Raw genomic sequence first — 16,987 nt, forward strand, 5'->3', positions numbered from 1 at the left:
CTGCGTGTAACGCGGCCTTCAGTCTGTCAAAGTTTAAACTAACGAAAAACGCGACGTCCAGAAGGTTCTTCCCACTATTCCTACAGAACGATATCGTATGATTCTGTTCCTCTATATTTCAGTTGTGTTTCTACCATCGTTGCTGCATTTTCTTTCAGTTGAGTGTATTGAAACCAAAAGATTCATCAGCCCTCGAAATGGATTCATTTACCAACCAACGGATGGGAATTTGTGATTTACCAGAAGAAGTGAGTTTTGATGAATGACACGTGTGTTGCGGTTCAACATCCTTTTGGTTTTTTTAGCTCCTCGAAATAATGTTCGACTACTTGGGCGTATGCGATCTCAAAAATGCATCTTTGGTGTGTCGTCAGTGGTCACGCTTGGCATTTTTTGGTCGCAGAATGGATCGCGTCTGGCTGAACGTAGATAACTGGAAAAAAACAAGGACAAGTCAGCGACAGTTTCCCCATATTATGCACGGCAAAACCTGTAGTACAAGCGACGGGACATTCATTAAATGTTTGCGAAGTATCAAAAACTTTGTAGAGAGTGTAGATGGTTCAAAGATAGAAAAACCCTCGCAACTCGAGCACATTCTACCGGAGCTTCCAAAGTTGAAGGCTATAACGTTGAATAGGGGTGACGGTTTAAAGCGATTCCCGGTGTTTCAACAACTTTCTAAACTGATTATACCGAATTTTAAGTCAAACACATTCAAAGCAGTTGATATCTGCAGCATCGCTCCAAACCTGCAGAAAATCGTCATGGACTGCAAATCAAAATATGCTTTTAAAGTGTACAGGCACTTCGGCCATCAACTCAAATCGATGAAAGTATATGTTGGATCTTTCTTCGTACGTCCGTTTTCTGAAATAGTTTTTCCGGAACTACGAGACATTACTATCTACTGGATTGGTGCGGGTGACGGCATAAATAGGGCGTTCTTAGCTGGATCAAAACATCTTCACCGTGCTTCACTTCACTGTTACGTTAGTCAACCGATGTTGAACTGTTTTATGGAAAATTGTCGCGGTATTACTTTCCTTGCGATCCATTCGCACGGGATCGAATCATTATTCCTGATGTCAAATCTGACTATGTTGAAGGGAACTTTAAAGACAGATGAAACCATTCTAAAAAAGGCCTGTTGAAAGTTGCAATATGTTTCGCTCTTTTCTTGCAGACCCTTCATTTGTATGGCACTATTTATGATAACGTGTTCGAGAAATGTAAACCGATTCCCTCATTGCAAGAACTGAAATGCCCAAGATTTTAGGATTGCAACAGATTGGAGTTTTTCAAAGGATTAGCAACGATAATGCCAAATATCAACAAGATGATTCTGCAAATGGAACATGGGGACTGTATTCAATGGGGGGACTGTATTGTACGTGGGGACTGTATTCAATTTATCTGCAATAACTTCTTATTGCTCAGGTGTTTAGAGATGACATCTAGATTTGCGGTACGTTAACCTATGGTCACAGCTTTGCGCAAGCGCATGCGGTTTCGTTTTTGAACTGTCTGTTTGATTTTTTAGTACAGAAACCGCAAGGTATTGCGTCTTCGGTGACAGCCCCTTTCTCTCCCATGCGAAAAAATGCCACCGCATGCGGTTGCGCAAAGCTGTGACCACAGGTTTACACTTGTTATGTTTATTTTTTCCAACTGCGTTATATTATTTAAATTGAAATTGACAAATTAAATTTGTTACTGCATTTCAGGATCATAATGGATGGCTCCAATATTTGGATCGTTAACCTAATCTTGTCCAGTTGAACTTGTTATTTGATTATTTTTCCGATAATTTCTTCCAAAGTGTTCCATCAAACAAAATCAATGAACTATCTATAGCATCCAAGACGGTAAGGAAACGACCATCGACTTCAAGATTGACAAGAAGACTGTATGCTAATATTACTTTTCTCTTTTTATTTCAATTGGATATACGTTCTGCTTGCGGTTCTTGGTATACCAGCTTAATGACAACGACCTCTTAGTGATTCCTGAAGTGTTTCCGTCGCTGCACAAGCTTAAAATCTATCATCTTGCATCCATAACAAATGCAGCCATGGATAAACTACGTTCCGCATTGCCAGGGTGCATGATCCTTTCGAGCCCCTTTTATCACAAATTTAAATATTGTGATAATTTTGATGCTGTATAGCAAAGACACACGTGAAAATGTTTTTATTAAAAGTCATGTGGCAGCCTTACAATTGCGCACAGCACTGTATATTTTATAAAAATGTGCGTTACCTCAAATCGAGACACTATTGAATTGTAGCTTTGAAGATGTAGTAGTGTGCTTAGTGTAATTTAGTAAGTAGGAATAAAATTCGATCTTTCCGATCTCAGACTTCATCGCGAACGGTTCGATTAATTGGTTGAGAAAAGAACACGCTAAAGTGGTGACCCCGACGAAAGTGACCCGACGACCCTGTGAATTGTTCAAGAATCTACAAAAAAGTGACATGGCAACCGAAGACAATAAAACTCCTGTCGCTGAAGGTGTCAGCGGGCACGCGGAACTGTTCGTCGAATCTATTAAAGGGCCAAGAATAAACCCAATATACAATATCATAATGGCGCAAGTGCCGCCCAACAAGCTAACCGAGTTGCGCTCCATTATCGACGGAACACCGGCAAGTGATAAATATTCGTATATAAAACGCAAATTGATCGAATATTTTGCCGTTAGCCAACAACGCCGCCTCCAACGGGTACTATCAGAATTACCGTTAGGAGGTCAAAAGCCCAGCCAATTGTTCAACGAAATGAAGCGTGTGGCAGGCAATGCTTTAGGCGAAACGGTATTGCTGGATTTGTGGGCTGCTAGGCTGCCGCCGCATGCACAGGCAGCGGTCATTGCTTCTCGAGGCGATGCGTCGGACAAGATAACAATAGGCGATGCCATCGTTGATTCAATGTGCCTTCGTAGAGAGGACGCCATCGATCACGTGCAAACGCCGACACCAATGACACCTGTTCGAGAAAAAGCGGTCATTGACCCAATTGAGAAGCTTACTCGTGAGATCGCATCGTTATCTAAGCGATTGGATAAAGTATTGCACACCAGAAAAAATACACGCGGGCGATCGCGTTCATATTCTCGTGGCGGGGAATGGAACAAAAGTCGTCACGAAAGAGATCCTTCGAACGGACCTTGTTGGTACCATAGAAAGTTCGGGAATGACGCCCGAAGGTGCCGAAACCCATGCACCGCTGGTGCACGTGGTCCAACAAGCCAAGAATGAGGTTGCTCAGCTGAAGCAGTGGGGGACATCGGCGAACAATCCACCAGTGCCACAATCCTTCGCTTACGGGTAACGGATTCAACCACCAGGAAACAGTTTCTGATCGACACGGGAGCAGACGTATCCGTGGTGCCGCGAAGAATACATTCAGCGAAAGTGGACACCCATTCAGCGCGTATGGGACACCCATAAAAGTTTACGGAGAAGTACTATTGAAAATAAATCTTGGTCTTCGTCAAGAGTTCTTATGGAACTTTATGATTGCGGACGTGCAATCAGGAATAATAGGTGCAGATTTTTTAAGTCACTACGACCTATTAATCGACTTAAAACGCAATCGTCTCATCGATAACACCACCTATCTCGAGTCAAGTGGATCACTCGACAAAACCATCACGCTTTCCGTAAAAACGTTTTGTGAGGTATCATCGTATGCAGATCTATTAGCCGAGTTCCCGACAATTACCCGTCCCTCTACCCCGGGAGCAGTCAACGGATCGTCGACTTGTCACCGCATCGAGACTACTGGCCAACCTGTTTACGCTCGACCGCGACGCTTGTCACAGGACAAGTTAGAAGCAGCTCGTGCGGAGTTTAAAAACTTAATGAAGCTCGGGATTTGCAGACCGTCGAGTAGCAATTGGGCCAGCTCCCTCCACATGGTTAAAAAAGCAGATGGTTCTTGGCGACCATGCGGGGATTACCGTGCCTTAAACGCGCAGACCGTTCCGGATCGGTACCCCCTACCGTACCTTCAGGATTTTACGTCGAACTTGCAAGATAAAACCATTTTTTCAAAAGTTGACTTGCAGAAGGCGTTCCATCAGGTTCCTATTCATCCTGACGACATCCCGAAAACGGCCATCACGACACCTTTTGGACTCTTTGAATTCTCTTTTATGACTTTTATGGGCTAAGAAATGCAGCTCAAACCTTTCAACGTCTCATACACGAAGTTGTTCGCGGTTTTGATTTCATCTTTCCCTACATCGATGATCTGTTCATCGCGTCGTCATCACTAGAGGAGCACAGAGAACATTTACGCATGCTGTTTGAGAGGCTCAAGCAGCACAACTTAACGATAAACGTTGCTAAAAGCGAACTGGGACGAGAAAACCTAAACTTTCTGGGACATTCCGTTTCCACCGAAGGAATCCGTCCACTTTCGGATCGCGTTGAGGTCGTTAAAAACTTCAAGCTGCCGTCTACAGTTAAGCAACTAAAAAAATTCTTAGCCTTGATTAACTTTTATCGACGATTCATACCGAACGCGAAACGCAAATACCGTTATTAGCAATGACACCCGGCAATAAGCGCAACGATCGTACGCCGTTGACGTGGACCGACGAAACAAAAGCTGCATTTGCTAAATGCAAAACTCAGCTCGCCGAAGCAACCCTACTGGCTCACCCCGTTAAAACAGGTGAATTGTCCCTCTGGGTTGACGCTTCAGATATCGCCACAGGCGCGGTCCTTCACCAAATTGTCGACGATAAGGTTCAGCCGCTTGGATTTTTTTCGAAGAAGTTTAACCCCGCTCATCTACGCTACAGTACATACGATCGTGAACTCACTGCTATATTCCTCGCAGTGCGGCACTTCAAGTTTATGTTAGAAGGACGGAGTTGCCACATGTGGCATATATGCATATACACAGACCATAAACCGATCATCTACGCTTTCCAGCAGAAGCTTGATTAAGCATCCAACAGACAAGTTCGCCAATTGGACTTCATCGGGCAGTTAACGACAGACATCAGGCACATAGTGGGCAAGGACAACATCGTAGCAGACCTATTCTCTCGCATCTAAAGCATCCAAACTGTGCCAGTGCTCGATTTCGACGCGCTAACTGAGGACCAAAAGACCGACGGCGAACTACAGGATATTCAGCAGGGTAAAATTAAATCTTCATTGATACTAAAATATTTTTCGGTTCCAGGCGGAAGGCATCAACTGCTGTGTGATTGTTCGAGTGACACCATTCGTTCTTTCGTTACAAAGCGGTTTCGCAACGCAGCACTCCAGGCAACGCATCATCTATTCCACCCTGGCACTCGTGCAACAGCCAAATTAATGACTGAGAGATTTGTTTGGCCGAACATTCGAAAGGACAGCATCGCCTTCGCCAGAAACTGCATCCAATGTCAACGCTCGAAAGTGACCCGACATACGCAGTCGCCAATAGCGCGGTACCCAGCACCGGACAGCCGATTTTCGAACATTAATATCGACATCGTGGGACCCTTCCCTCCCGTGGGACATGACCGCTTCTACAATCGCCGAAGCTCTAGTCTCCGGATGGATATCCCGATTCGGTGTTCCCGCCTTCATATCGTCTGATCAAGGACGACAATTCGAATCATCGCTCTTCACCGAATTGACTCGTTTGATCGGATCCAAACACCTGCGCACGACTGCCTACCACCCCCAGTCTAATGGAATCATCGAACGATGGCATAGAACCCTTAAGTCGTCGATCCTTTGCCACGATCCCAACTACTGGAGTCAACATTTACCGGTAATTTTACTTGGGTTACGGACAACCTACAAAGAGGACATCAAAACTTCGCCTGCTGAAATGGTATACGGTACGACTCTCAAGATACCGTTCGAATTTTTTGTTGACAACCTGCAGAGACCTTACGAAACAGAATTCGTCGCCAAACTCCGATCGACTATGCGTGATCTTCGCCCCCAAGAGACTGCCAGGCACGGGAAGCGAAACATTTTCATGCACCAGGACCTGCGAACATGTAAGAGCGTCTTCGTTCGCAACGATTCAATAAGACCATCGTTATCGTCTCCGTATGAAGGACCATTCGAGATTCTTATTCGAACGGAAAAGTTTTTCAAATTGAGCATACGGGGACTTGAAGTCAACATTTCGATCGACCGTTTGAAACCCGCGTACGTCTGCAGTGAACAGCCAACGTCAACAGAACCAGCAGCCACAACTCCTGCCGAGATTCCACCGACTAGAGTACCTCGCTCTGGCAGACGAGTTATTATCCCTTCCAGATACCAATAGAGGGATCCTAGTCTAGGAGGGGAGTATTGTGGCAACCTTACAATTGCGCACAGCACTGTATATTTTATAAAAATGTGCGTTCCCTCAAATCGAGACACTATTGAAGTTTAGCTTTGAAGATGTAGTAGTGTGCTTAGTGTAATTTAGTAAGTAGGAATAAAATTCGATCTTTCCGATCTCAGACTTCATCGCGAACGGTTCGATTAATTTGTTGAGAAAAGAACACGCTAAAGTCATGACCTCTACTCAATATTTTTCTCTAAATCCAAGTAAATACATTGTCATCATGTTACCACCAGTCGAGTCATGATTTTCGGCAGTTCCTTGATGTTCGATTATTGTCTTCGGCGACGGGTCTCCATCGAAATGAATTTGCCTAACTGGTGCTAAACGTATGATAATTATACTCCGATAAATTTAAACATGGAACATGAAGTTTAGCTTTGAAGATGTAGTAGTGTGCTTAGTGTAATTTAGTAAGTAGGAATAAAATTCGATCTTTCCGATCTCAGACTTCATCGCGAACGGTTCGATTAATTTGTTGAGAAAAGAACACGCTAAAGTCATGACCTCTACTCAATATTTTTCTCTAAATCCAAGTAAATACATTGTCATCATGTTACCACCAGTCGAGTCATGATTTTCGGCAGTTCCTTGATGTTCGATTATTGTCTTCGGCGACGGGTCTCCATCGAAATGAATTTGCCTAACTGGTGCTAAACGTATGATAATTATACTCCGATAAATTTAAACATGGCCATGTGTTGGGATTTTTAGTAAGAAACCCAAAACACGTGCTATTCGTTTCGTAGTCCAGCAGCAAGAGCGCGAGGGACTTTTATTTCCTGTCATATTGACAGCCAAAGAAAACAGTGCTGCCAATCTTAATTTAATTCTACAATTCACGATGGCAGTCACCAAGATGATTAGAACAATGGACTATTGGACGCAATAGTATCAACACCCCAACTCGGTCCATAGTCAGGATAACAAACAGCCCTAGGCTTTCTTCATACCAAATCCAACGGTAAGCGATCCGCTCTTCACTAAATCCCGTACAAAATGGAAGCTTACGTCGATGTGCTTTGTCCTCGGACTGAAAGCTTCTCTTTCAGTCATAACAGGTACGCTCTGGTTATCGCAATGCAGCAAAACAGTTGTTAGCTCGTTGAACTGTCTGATAAAGCGATACAGCCACACTGCTTCCTTAGCTGCATGCGCAATAGCCACATATTCAGCTTCAGTACTGGAGACGGCTACACATTGTTGTCTTTTACATGACCAGGCGACAGCACCTTCAGCTAGTTTGAACACGTACCCAGAGAATAATCGACGCTCGTCTTGATCGTTTGCCCAATCTGCATCAACAAAACCGGTCACTGGCTCACCTGAGCCTCGTCGATAAACAATACCGAGATTGTTCGTTCCCCTCAAGTAGCGAAAAATCCTTTTTACAGCAGTCCAATGTGTTTCGTTATGTTTGCCGTTGAAGCGACTGACATTGCTGACAGCAAATGCCAGGTCCGGTCTGGTACCTTGTACCAGAAACAACAATGCCCCAACTGCCTCTCGATAGGGTACATCTATCTTTCGTTCATCATCCGAACGAGCCGTGAGCTTTTGGGAGATGTCGCATGGTGAAGCGACAGCTTTACAGTCTCGCATCCCGAAACGCTCTAGTACTTCTTCGGCATATCTGGTTTGGTTAATGCTTATAAACTCCTTATCGTAAGCAATAGTCATCCCGACACACGTTCGGGCTTTCCCCATGTCTTTCATCTGTAAAACGCTGGCTAACTTCAGCTTCAGGTTATCACGAACACTAGCATCCTTCCAAAAAATCAAGATGAAGTCTACACATATGGTTGTGGGAAATAATCGCGTTATAATCGAAACAATTATGTCATCCGCGCGATCATGCGATAAGCGCATGATCAATCACGTCATCCGCGCGATCATGCGATAAGCGCATATCAATTATGGCAAATCCCCTCCATGACCCGGAAGATCGTGTGACGTGCCAGACCGCGTGCTGGAATGTCAGCTTATCACCGCGTGCTGGTACGTCACAGGAGAGAGCGCGTGGGAGAGCTTTCGCTACGGGCAACTCTCCCACGCATAGGGAAGTGGAGGGGAGCGATGACACCTATAAAACCGTCGATCAACGGATCGACGGGCTCTCTCGCTTTTCTTACGTATACCTACGAGTAACAAGCTGCTACGTGCCAATCTAATTAAAAAGTGCAAATAAAGTTCCTTTTTAACCTAGTAATTCCAACGTGTGAATTCTTCGTGCAAAACATTCGCTCTAGCTTCGTGCAAAACATTCGCTTTAGCTTCGTGCAAAACATTCGCTTTCGCTACGTGCAAAACACTCGCCCATCGCTACGTGCGAGAGCATTTTGGTGACCCCGACGTGATAACGTGAAAAGTGCTAAGTGCAAAATTCTGTCACGACTTAAGTATGAATAACGAGAACGAAAACATCGTGGCCGAGGCCTTGCGGCTACTTACCGCCCTAGAGGGCAGCGTAAAGGAGGTGGCCGCAAGCCTCGATGCGAAGATGAAACCGGAGGTGGCCGCCGTGAAGGTGGACATCTTGGCGTCCCTGTGGCGGGACGGGAACGCCGCGCTGATGCGCGTCGAAAGTGTCACCGGCCCCCATCCGCGCAGGGGCCCCTTCACGGAGGCTTATGCGGCAGCCATGGCGGCTGCAACCAAGCGCCGTGAGGGAGCCGCCTGCAAACCGTCCATTTTGGACACCACGATGGCGGGGCAGCCATCGCGAGCAGACCACCTGCCTCGCATAGAACTGCCTAAGTTCGAGGGCTCGCCCTCCGAATGGCCCGCGTTCTCGAGTCGATTCGAGAAGCGCGTGGCCGGACTTACGGAGGACTCCGATAAATTCGCCTTTTTGATAAAATGCCTCGAGCGGTGCGACATCGCGAGGCACAGTTGTGAGGCATTCGAAAACGCCGGAATGCCGTTCGCCCAAGCTTGGGCCAAGCTGGAGGAGAGATTTTATAAGAAGCGGGTGGCATTTATGGGCCACATCCGCAAAATCCTCGAACTGCCCAGGATGAGCTCTCCGTCGGCGAACGCGTTGATGCGCGTCATCGACGTAGTGGAGACGGCCGTGGCCTCAGCCCGCCAGATCGCCGAGGCTGGCGATTCCACCTCCGTGGTGGAAGACGGGCTGATTGTCGCGCTCGTAATGGACAAGCTAGACGCTGAAACCATTGCGAGCGTGACACGGCGTGCGGACCAGCAGCTCATCCCTACGTGGGTTGAGCTGCGTCGCGAGCTGGATGGGCTGGCTAATAAAATTTATTATCAGCCCAAGCGGAAGGAAGATGCGGATCGAGCGCGTGGAGCGAACCAGCGAGCAGCACGGACGGTGCTAGCTGCAACCGTCACCCCGAAGCCTGCTGCCATCGCCTCCAGGCCTGCGCGGAGGGCGCCGGCGACCCAGCCAGCCGCTGCCGCCATCGTTCCCGCCAGCACCAGTACGAAGGTAAGAACGGGGGGTCAGGGGGCTGGGACGCGACGGTGTTACGCGTGTGACAGGACGGGCCACGTGACGACGGTGTGCCCGGAGCTGCGCGCGCGGTCCGTAATTCAGTGCATTAATTACATTATGGACCGCCGCAAGTGCATGAACTGCTTCTCGAAGGACCATCCGGCCAATGCATGCCCGAGTGAGCGGAGGTGCCAGGTGTGTGGCAAGAAGCACCACACAATGCTCCACGTGCACTCCGACCCGACGCCGGAGTGACTTGCCCACTCCGTGCCCTCACTCCGCGCCCGCTCCGTGCATCCGAACCCCAGTGCCGTGTCCCGCCGTTCCCGCTTCGTGCGTCCTCGCGTGTGCTCCGTGCGTCCTCGCGTGTGCTCCGTGCCTCGCCCCCCGTGCTTCGTGCCCCGTGTGTGCTCCGTGCTTCCTCGTGCTACCGCGCCGCCCAGTGCCTGCTGCTTGCCGCCTGGTGCCCGCGCCGTGCCGAGTGAATCCAGCTTCGTGCCCCGCCGCTCCAGCTCCGTGCCTCGCCGCTCCCGCTCCGTGCTTCCTCGTGCTACCGCGCCGCCCAGTGCCTGCTGCTTGCCGCCTGGTGCCCGCGCCGTGCCGAGTGAATCCAGCTTCGTGCCCCACCGCTCCAGCTCCGTGCCTCGCCGCTCCCGCTCCGTGCTTCCTCGTGCTACCGCGCCGCCCAGTGCCTGCTGCTTGCCGCCTGGTGCCCGCGCCGTGCCGAGTGAATCCAGCTTCGCGCCCCGCCGCTCCAGCTCCGTGCCTCGCCGCTCCAGCTTCGTGCTTCCTCGTGCTACCGCGCCGCCCAGTGCCTGCTGCTTGCCGCCTGGTGCCCGCGCCGTGCCGAGTTACTCCAGCTTCGTGCCTCGCCGTTCCCGCTCCGTGCTTCCTCGTGCTACCGCGCCGCCCAGTGCCTGCTGCCTGCCGCCTGGTGCCCGCGCCGTACCGAGTTACTCCAGCTTCGTGCCTCGACGTTCCCGCTCCGTGCCTCCTCGTGCCACCGCGCCGCCCAGTGCCTGCTGCTTGCCGCCTGGTGCCCGCGCCGTGCCGAGTGACTCCAGTTTCGTGCCCCGCCGTTCCCGCTCCGTGCTTCCTCGTGCTACCGCGCCGCCCAGTGCCTGCTGCTTGCCGCCTGGTGCCCGCGCCGTGCCGAGTTACTCCAGCTTCGTGCCTCGACGTTCCCGCTCCGTGCTTCCTCGTGCCACCGCGCCGCCCAGTGCCTGCTGCTTGCCGCCTGGTGCCCGCGCCGTGCCGAGTGACTCCAGTTTCGTGCCCCGCCGTTCCCGCTCCGTGCTTCCTCGTGCTACCGCGCCGCCCAGTGCCTGCTGCTTGCCGCCTGGTGCCCGCGCCGTGCCGAGTTACTCCAGCTTCGTGCCTCGACGTTCCCGCTCCGTGCCTCCTCGTGCCACCGCGCCGCCCAGTGCCTGCTGCTTGCCGCCTGGTGCCCGCGCCGTGCCGAGTGACTCCAGTTTCGTGCCCCGCCGTTCCCGCTCCGTGCTTCCTCGTGCTGCCGAAACGCCCAGGGACTGTAGTCTGCCGCCCGGTGTCCAAGCTTTGCTGAGTCACGCAAGCTGCGTACAGGTATGTGCCCGTTCTGTTCCTTTAAATGTCACCGTGCCGCCCGGTTCCTGCTCCGTGCCTCTTCGTGTTGCCGCGCCGCCCAGTGCCTGCCTCTTGTCGCCTGGTGCTCGCGCCGCTTTTAGTTCCTGCTCCGTGCCTCTTCGTGTTGCCGCGCCGCCCAGTGCCTGCCTCTTGTCGCCTGGTGCTCGCGCCGCTTTTAGTTCCTGCTCCGTGCCTCTTCGTGTTGCCGCGCCGCCCAGTGCCTGCCTCTTGTCGCCTGGTGCTCGCGCCGCTTCTAGTTCCTGCTCCGTGCCTCTTCGTGTTGCCGCGCCGCCCAGTGCCTGCCTATTTCTGCCTGGTGCTCGCGCCGCCCCGCGTTCCTGCTCCGTGCCTCTTCGTACTGCCGCGCCACCCAGTACCAACCAATTGCCGCCTGGTGCTCGCGCCGCACCTTCTCGTTCCTGCTCCGTGCCTCTTCGGATTCATTCTACACCCAGAAGCTGTTGTCTGCCGCATGCTGCATCCAACATCCCGAGGAGATCCCGCTCCGTGCTTCGCTCCGGCTCCCTGCATCATCGTGCTTGTCCTGCGCCTCGTCCTGATGAATCCACCCCACAGGATGGTAATGACCCCCCTTCGGGCGCCAATTCATCGAGTGATCCTGCTGCCGATTCTTGCCAATCAAGACGTGCCTCGGTTGACATTTCACCAACGGAAGACATCCCGCTACTGGACAACTACGTGCTACTCGCTACGGTCGCGATACTCATCCAGGACAACATGGGAATGTGGCAACGGATCCGATGCGTGCTCGACTCCGGCAGCCAAATCGAGGCAATCACCAAGAATGCGGTTAAGCGTCTTGGATTAGCGATGCACCCTGCACGATTGACGCTGAGTGGCGTGGGGAGCAAAATCCCAGTAACCCAACAAATACGAGCGAAGATTACGTCGATTGACGGCAGCTGCTCTGAGGATGTCGGATTCTTCGTGATTCCCGGTCTCAGTGATCAACCGGCTCGTGCCATCAGACAAGACGAATTGGACCTGCCAGAGGCCAAGTTCCTAGCAGATGCGGAATTCTACCATCCTGGAACAATCGACGCTATCTTAGGTGCCAGAATATGCTTCGACGCACTCAAGACAGGGCTGCGTCGCCTCCCAAATGGCTTGACCCTCCAGAATTCTAAATTCGGATGGCTCGTGGGAGGAATGCTACGTGACACGACTTCAGCCGATCTATACGAACACAGTTGTCTAGCTACGTGCGTCGATGACCTAAAGGAGATCCTCGAACGATTCTGGAGAATCGAAGAACTCCCAAATGATGCCGCCGACTCCACGGTTTGGAAGTCTCACGAACTAGAGACGCACTTTAAGGAGCATACCACCATCGCTGACGATGGACGATACATCGTACAAATTCCCTTACGGGGGGAGCTAAACCAGCTGGGAGATTCAATGGGGCAAGCAAGACGCCGCTTGCTAGCCCTAGAAAGACGTCTCGCCAGCCATGAGCCCACCTACGCAGAATATCGAAAGTTCATGCGAGAGTACCAAGAGCTGGGCCACATGTGCCCAGTATCAACGGAGGAGCTCCCCAAAGTACGCTACGTGATTCCCCACTCTTGCGTGGTCAAGCCAGACTCGACTACCACAAAACTACGCGTTGTGTTCGACGCCAGCGCGAAATCAACGACGGGAATCTCGCTGAACGACCTCCAAGCCGTAGGACCCGTGATCCAGCCTGACTTGTTCCGAATCTGGCTAGATTTCCGTACTCAAACCGTGGTGGCGACTGCCGACATCGTAAAGATGTACCGTCAAGTGTGGGTATCCGAGCCCGACACTTGGATGCAGTGCATTCTGTGGCGCGACAAGCCAAAGGACACGATGCAACTATTCAGACTCCTCACTGTTACGTACGGTGAGGCTGCTTCGTCTTATTTGGCCTGCAGGGCGTTGTTCGAAGCCGGGGAAGAAGTGCGGACTTCCGATCCCCAGACAGCTGACGCCATCCAATCATCGTTCTACGTGGACAACCTTTCGTTGGGCGCATCGACTCCCGAGCAGCTACGTGAGCTTATGACCAGCGTCGAGCGAGCACTCAACATACGCGGGATGCCATTGCGAAAGTGGGCATCTAACTCACCAGAGATCACCAGTAAAATCCCGGTGGAACACCGCGATACAACTGTACAGATTGGTGAGAAGCAGGCCATCAAGTTGCTCGGCCTGGCTTGGTGCCCTACAGAGGATACGTTCCAGCTCGTAGTCCAGGATGAGTTCTACGAGCCTTTGGGTTCATTGGAGAAACGACGTTTAGCATCCAAAGTTGGCAAGCTGTATGATCCTATCGGGATCCTCCAACCAGTGATAGTCACCGGAAAGATTCTGCTACAAGACCTCTGGCGAGATGGCTTCGGATGGGATGAAGCCGCATCACCTCGCATGATCGAAAGCTGGAACGGATTCGCCAGCCACCTGCCGCTTCTCAGACAGCTCCCAATCCCAAGGATGGCGCTGCCCAGCGAACCTCAGGGCGCGATCATGTACGGCTTCAGCGACGCATCTACGAAGGCCTTTGGATGCGCCATTTACCTTCGCTTTCTGGACGGTGAAGGAAACCCGCAATCTCGGTTGCTGTGCTCCAGGTCGCGATTGGCACCCATCGAAGAGGTGACTTTGCCGCGACTCGAACTGCAAGGAGCTCTGCTCCTAGCTCGCCTTTATGCCAAAATAAAGGACGCCTTTGGCACCCGGATAAGCCAAACTCGTTGGTGGACTGACTCTCAGGTGGTACTGGCTTGGATACGTCCCGACAACACCAAGTGGGGAGTCTACGTTAAGAACCGGGTGGAGAAAATTCACGCTGCCACGAATCGTCTGGATTGGAGCTACGTGCCGACGAAACTCAACCCAGCAGACCTCGTGTCCAGAGGACTTCCTGCCAACAAGCTTATAAACAGCGAGACTGCGAGTTTTTGGCTGAACGGACCGAGTTTCATAGTCAATGATGAAAGGCCAGTTATGCCTCAACTAAACTACGTGACTGCGTTGGAGGAAGCTGTCGACGCTCCTCTATTGTTGACGGCCATGGTGGGGAACGATTGTGATGACTTGTTATCCCAGTATAAGCACCACAACTCGTTCATCATGACAAGACGACATTTCGCGTGGCTCGGTAGAGCAATCTTTAACTTACGCGCACCCTCATCCTCCGTGGAGAAAAAATCAGGACCCCTTCAGCTCGACGAATTGGAGTACGGACTCCAACTGATAGTACGGGTGATGCAAGCTACGTGCTTTCCCAATGAGGTCAAGGAGATGCAAGACTCCGGGTCAGTTACGCCCAAGGGTTCGATGCAGCACCTCGACCCAATAGTAAGGGATAAGATCATCTGCGTACGGGGACGACTAGGAAACTCGGATCTGGCTGACGAAGCCAAGGTTCCTTTCCTAGTACCAAAGTCGCATCCCTTCTCCCGCGTAATCATCCGCCATTTGCACGAGCACAATTTCCATGCGGGAACTGAGCTGATCATGGCCGAATTCCGTGCGAGATTCTGGATGCGAGACCTGCGAAGAACAGTCGTCGGGGTAACCTCGAGATGCGTAATTTGTGCCCGAGCGCGCCCAAGACAATACGCCCAGCAGATGGGACAGCTGCCGTCGGCTCGCGTCAACGTGTCTCCCGCCTTCACCCACACCGGCGTGGACCTGTGTGGCCCCTTCGAAATCGTTTCAAATGCTCGATCAGGCAAGCGTAGAACGGTCTACGTTTGTATCTTCGTGTGTTTCACTACGAAGGCCACGCACTTGGAGGTAGTGGAAGATCAGTCGACATCGGCGTTCATCTCAGCTCTATTACGATTCGTGTCCCTACGTGGAAGACCTGACACGATCTACTCCGACAACGGCCGCAACTTCGTGGGAGCTGCCAGAGAATTGACCCTGCTTCGCAAGACTCACAACAACCGGGAATTCCAGGACGAAGTGGTGAGCTTGGCAGCGGACAGCGGAATTCGTTTCTCGTTTATCCCTCCCAGGAGCCCAAACTTCGGAGGGCTTTGGGAGGCCAACATCAAGGTGGCAAAACGATTGTTCAAGGCCGCCGCAAAGGGAGCCCAGCTGAACTTGGTAGAGCTACAGACGTTACTCTACCAAATTTCGGCCATTCTCAACTCCAGGCCGCTCACCGCAATCCACTCCAGTCCGGAATCGGTAGAGGCACCTACCCCTGCGCACTTCCTCATCGGACGAGCATCATTCACCACTCCTGCCCCGCTTGGAGACGATGACACGGTCGGTGTCAAAACTCGCTGGAAGCGAGTCCAGAAACTCGCTCAGCAATTCTGGTCCCGTTGGCGAACTGAGTACCTTGCTCAGTTGCGTTGTAGTGCGAAGTGGACGAAACGCACTACAAACTTGCAGACGGGCCAGATCGTGCTAGTCGGTGATGACAACCTACCCGTTGGACGATGGCCCATGGGCCTGGTCGTCAAAACCTACGTGGGACCCGACGGCATCGTACGTGTCGCTGACATACGAACAAGCAGCGGCATCTACAAGCGCAACGTGAGGCTGTTGGCACCCCTCCCAGTTGAGGCCGCTGAAGCGGAAGTATCCAAGGAGCATTCGGGCGCACCTGACTCTTCCGTATCCGACGCAGCGCCAAACGAACAACTTGAGGGATCAGCAGCGCAGTGTCCTCCTGACTCGACTCCTGGCTACGTGCCGCCGACGACCCCTGAGCATGAGGACGACCCACCACCTACGTGCGGAATTTGGGACGGTCGCCTGCGTCCCAAAGGGGGGAGGAATGGTTGTGGGAAATAATCGCGTTATAATCGAAACAATTATGTCATCCGCGCGATCATGCGATAAGCGCATGATCAATCACGTCATCCGCGCGATCATGCGATAAGCGCATATCAATTATGGCAAATCCCCTCCATGACCCGGAAGATCGTGTGACGTGCCAGACCGCGTGCTGGAATGTCAGCTTATCACCGCGTGCTGGTACGTCACAGGAGAGAGCGCGTGGGAGAGCTTTCGCTACGGGCAACTCTCCCACGCATAGGGAAGTGGAGGGGAGCGATGACACCTATAAAACCGTCGATCAACGGATCGACGGGCTCTCTCGCTTTTCTTACGTATACCTACGAGTAACAAGCTGCTACGTGCCAATCTAATTAAAAAGTGCAAATAAAGTTCCTTTTTAACCTAGTAATTCCAACGTGTGAATTCTTCGTGCAAAACATTCGCTCTAGCTTCGTGCAAAACATTCGCTTTAGCTTCGTGCAAAACATTCGCTTTCGCTACGTGCAAAACACTCGCCCATCGCTACGTGCGAGAGCAACATATATATATATGTATATATTGCCATATGGCAATGAACCCTACCAGCCATAGCTTCGGGTACCACGGCTCGGCTCACGCTGTATCCCGAGCGCCACCGCGCCTTGCAAAACGCCGCTGGGTAAATACTGGATTCTCGCCAGTATAGTCAGATTATATCCAGCTCGAGCCGAAGATAAAAACCGAAGTTGCGCACCTACCGCAAGACCGTCGCTCTTTGTTGAGAATGGTGTGCTAAAGGCCCAATATATA

General features: G+C 51.4%; 1 protein-coding gene across 1 annotated transcript; it reads left to right on the forward strand.

The window, feature by feature from the left end:
- The first annotated feature begins 8,755 nt into the window (after positions 1 to 8,755).
- LOC131291230 (uncharacterized) lies at positions 8,756 to 16,213 on the forward strand. Its single transcript, XM_058320415.1, has 2 exons — positions 8,756 to 9,805; positions 11,993 to 16,213. Exons 1-2 carry the CDS (start codon positions 8,756 to 8,758, stop codon positions 16,211 to 16,213), a joined length of 5,271 nt encoding a protein of 1,756 aa, XP_058176398.1.
- Positions 16,214 to 16,987: the final 774 nt, after the last annotated feature.

Source organism: Anopheles ziemanni, chromosome X (assembly GCF_943734765.1).
Source record: "Anopheles ziemanni chromosome X, idAnoZiCoDA_A2_x.2, whole genome shotgun sequence".
Taxonomy (NCBI): domain Eukaryota; kingdom Metazoa; phylum Arthropoda; class Insecta; order Diptera; family Culicidae; genus Anopheles; species Anopheles ziemanni.